A 3,175-nucleotide genomic window follows, 5' to 3' on the forward strand; every position below is an offset into this window, starting at 1 on the left:
GCATGATGGAGATCCATAGTTTTGTCTGTTGCACTTGGGCTTAGCAAAACCGCATGGTTCACACTCCCAATTAACTAGTATTAAGAAAAGGCATGATGGAGATCGGCAGCGTTGTCTGTTGTACTTGGCTTAGCAAAATCGCGTGGTTCATGCTCCCAATACAATATCAGCCACTTGGCCATCAGATTAAATTATTTAATAAAAATATAAATATACTAGAAACAAATCCATGAGTCGTCCGGCTAAATTATATGGGACGCATAGTTGTCCGGCATCATATGAATGATTTGTCTTGTTTTTCACCATGTATAATTAATAAGCAGGTGGCGTGCCCCTCGTGTTCTCTTAAAAGAATGATGGACATGCTTGGCAGAGGATACATGCATGGTGAAAGACGATCTAAGCCATGGAATAATTGTAGACGTGCCTCGAGCGAATATACCTGGCTTTCCCATGCAAGTTGCTCACGCGTGTATCTATAAATGCAGTCACCGGCCTCCCCCTTCTTCAATCCATTGCCATTCATATCTCGTGTGAGCAGCTATGGAGTTCATTCACAAGGGTGGGGTTTGGTGGTTCCTCCTGCTCGCAATGGTGTTGCTGGCTCCGGCGACGGTAGGCGCCGAGCAGGAGGATGGGGCCACAACCATTACCACCTTGCAGGTGGAGGAGGAGGTCGGCTCGCGTGCCGATGACCATGGCAACGACGATTGCGACATCAAGTGCGCCTATTACCAAGATCTGGCCAGGAGACAGTTCTGTGTGGACCAGTGCCACAGCCAGCAGCATCATCATCCTAGCAGAGAAGACTGCGAGTTGAAATGTCAACACTGGCAAGACCCAACAAGAAAGGAATTATGCGTGCAACAGTGCATGAGCTTTGGCCTCAACCTCCATGTGGGTGGCAGCAGCAGCGTCCATGAGCGCCCTCATGCCTTGGAGGAGGAGGTCGGCTCGCGTGCCGATGACCATGGCAACGACGATTGCAACGACAAGTGCGCCTATTACCAAGATCTGGCCAGGAGACAGTTCTGTGTGGACCAGTGCCACAGCCAGCAGCATCATCATCCTAGCAGAGAAGACTGCGAGTTGAAATGTCAACACTGGCAAGACCCAACAAGAAAGGAACTATGCGTGCAACAGTGCATGAGCTTCGGCCTCAACCTCCATGTGGGTGGCAGCAGCAGCGTCCATGAGCGCCCTCATGCCTTGGAGGAGGAGGTCGGCTCGCGTGCCGATGACCATGGCAACGACGATTGCGACGACAAGTGCGCCTATTACCAAGATCTGGCCAGGAGACAGTTCTGTGTGGACCAGTGCCACAGCCAGCAGCATCATCATCCTAGCAGAGAAGACTGCGAGTTGAAATGTCAACACTGGCAAGACCCAACAAGAAAGGAATTATGCGTGCAACAGTGCATGAGCTTCGGCCTCAACCTCCATGTGAGTGGCAGCAGCAGCGTGGACGAGCACCTCCGCGGCTGGGAAGCGGTGGCCGGAGCCATCATCGAGGAGGTGGTGTGACGTCCGCGGTGTCGCATCTATAATACTGTACTCCATAACTATTAAGAGTGTACTCCTATATGTAAGTTATAGTGCGTACGTGTCACCGGCGAGTAGTAGCTCTATACGGAGACCTACCTCGACCGACTATGGCTCGTGCGTACGTACACGCCCGCGTATACGTCTAGCTAGCTGTAGCTACGACGACAAAGGCGTGAGAATAAAAGGCCAATAGCGCGCGGTAGCTGCATGCTTGGCGATGCCTCTCCTAGAAGAGAGCTGCATGTGTATGTGTATCTATATGTCACTGTATGTGTTCCGTGCATTTGTTCCATCCCTACGTATCTTTCTGGTGACACTGCTTTGTCCAAACAAGTACTCCCTCTGTCCATTTTTATAAGTAATTTTAAACAATTAAAAATGGGTTACCTTGCATCTTGTCTGAAATGTCTTCAAGACTTTATAAAAGTGAACAGACGGAGTAGTACTATTGGTTCGCTTTAGCGAAAACTGAAGCCTTGCGGTTTACAAGGTTCAATGAGCACAAGCGCAACAAGGTCGTACTAGTTTTAGATACATCTATTTGTATCTATTTCTTTGACAAGTATTTCCAGATAGAGGAAGTATGTTCAACACACTGTGACGATACGCACACACGATACAAACCCAGTCAGGGTTAAGGCTGATCAACAGCGCGCGGTAGCTGCATGTCTGGCGATGCCGGCTCTCCTAGAAGAGAGCTGCATGTGTATGTGTATCTGTATGTCTATTTATGTGTTCCGTGCACTTGTTCCATCCAGAACGAAAATCTACGTATCTTTCTGGTTACACTGCTTTGTTCAAATAATTACTGTATTTCTTAAACGAGGCATTTGCATCGCTTTAGCGAGAACTGAAGCCTTTGTGATTTACAAGGTTCAACGAGCGCAACAAGGTCGAAGGTTCAACACACTCTCTGGCGATACGCACACACAATACAAACCCAGGAAGGGTTAAGGCTCAACAGCCAACATACACGATGCAAACCCCATGGGGTCCATGACTCACAAGCCGAAACGCACACCCACACCCACCACGGTGAAGATGAAGAGGGACACCATGCTCCATCACTCCGACTCCCTTCCATGAGTGTCGAAGCATGAGGCGAAGCTGTCGAATGAAGGGATCAATGAGTTTGTTTCTGAAGCTAGGGAATATGTATATACTCTCCCCGTTTCTAAATATAAGACGTTTTAGAAATTTCAGTATAAACTACATACGGATGTATATAGACATACTTTATAGTGTAGATTCACTCATTTTGCTTCGTGTGGAGTCTATAGTGGAATCTCTAAAAGGTCTTATATTTAGGAACGGAGAGAGTAGTTAGTACCATTCTTACCGCCACAGTGGTCGTGGTCGTAGCAGTAGGTGTCGAGGTTTTCACAACGCCACTGCTCTCCTTCCGCGTCTCCACCAAGTTTAGAGGTTGTGTGGCGGCGACGGACCCGTCACCGGCCTTGGTGACCTTCAAGTCCGTCCGCTTTCACGCCAGCCACGATGGCCAACCTCGGCCCAGGCTTTGACTTCTTCGGCTGCGTAATGGGGGATACCCCGCTCACACTGGTAAACACCTGATGGCCACCATTGACCATGCCCTACCCACCGGCATGGTCGCCATCGCTTTCCCGTC

General features: G+C 49.2%; 1 protein-coding gene across 1 annotated transcript; it reads left to right on the forward strand.

Annotated features, from left to right (window-relative positions):
- Positions 1-503: 503 nt before the first annotated feature.
- On the forward strand, positions 504-1,859 carry LOC109771559 (uncharacterized). Its single transcript, XM_020330257.4, has one exon. The coding sequence runs from the start codon at positions 544-546 to the stop codon at positions 1,522-1,524; it is 981 nt and encodes a 326-aa protein (XP_020185846.3). The 5' UTR covers positions 504-543; the 3' UTR covers positions 1,525-1,859.
- Positions 1,860-3,175: the final 1,316 nt, after the last annotated feature.

The sequence above is a fragment of the Aegilops tauschii genome, chromosome 1, assembly GCF_002575655.3.
Source record: "Aegilops tauschii subsp. strangulata cultivar AL8/78 chromosome 1, Aet v6.0, whole genome shotgun sequence".
NCBI lineage: Eukaryota > Viridiplantae > Streptophyta > Magnoliopsida > Poales > Poaceae > Aegilops > Aegilops tauschii.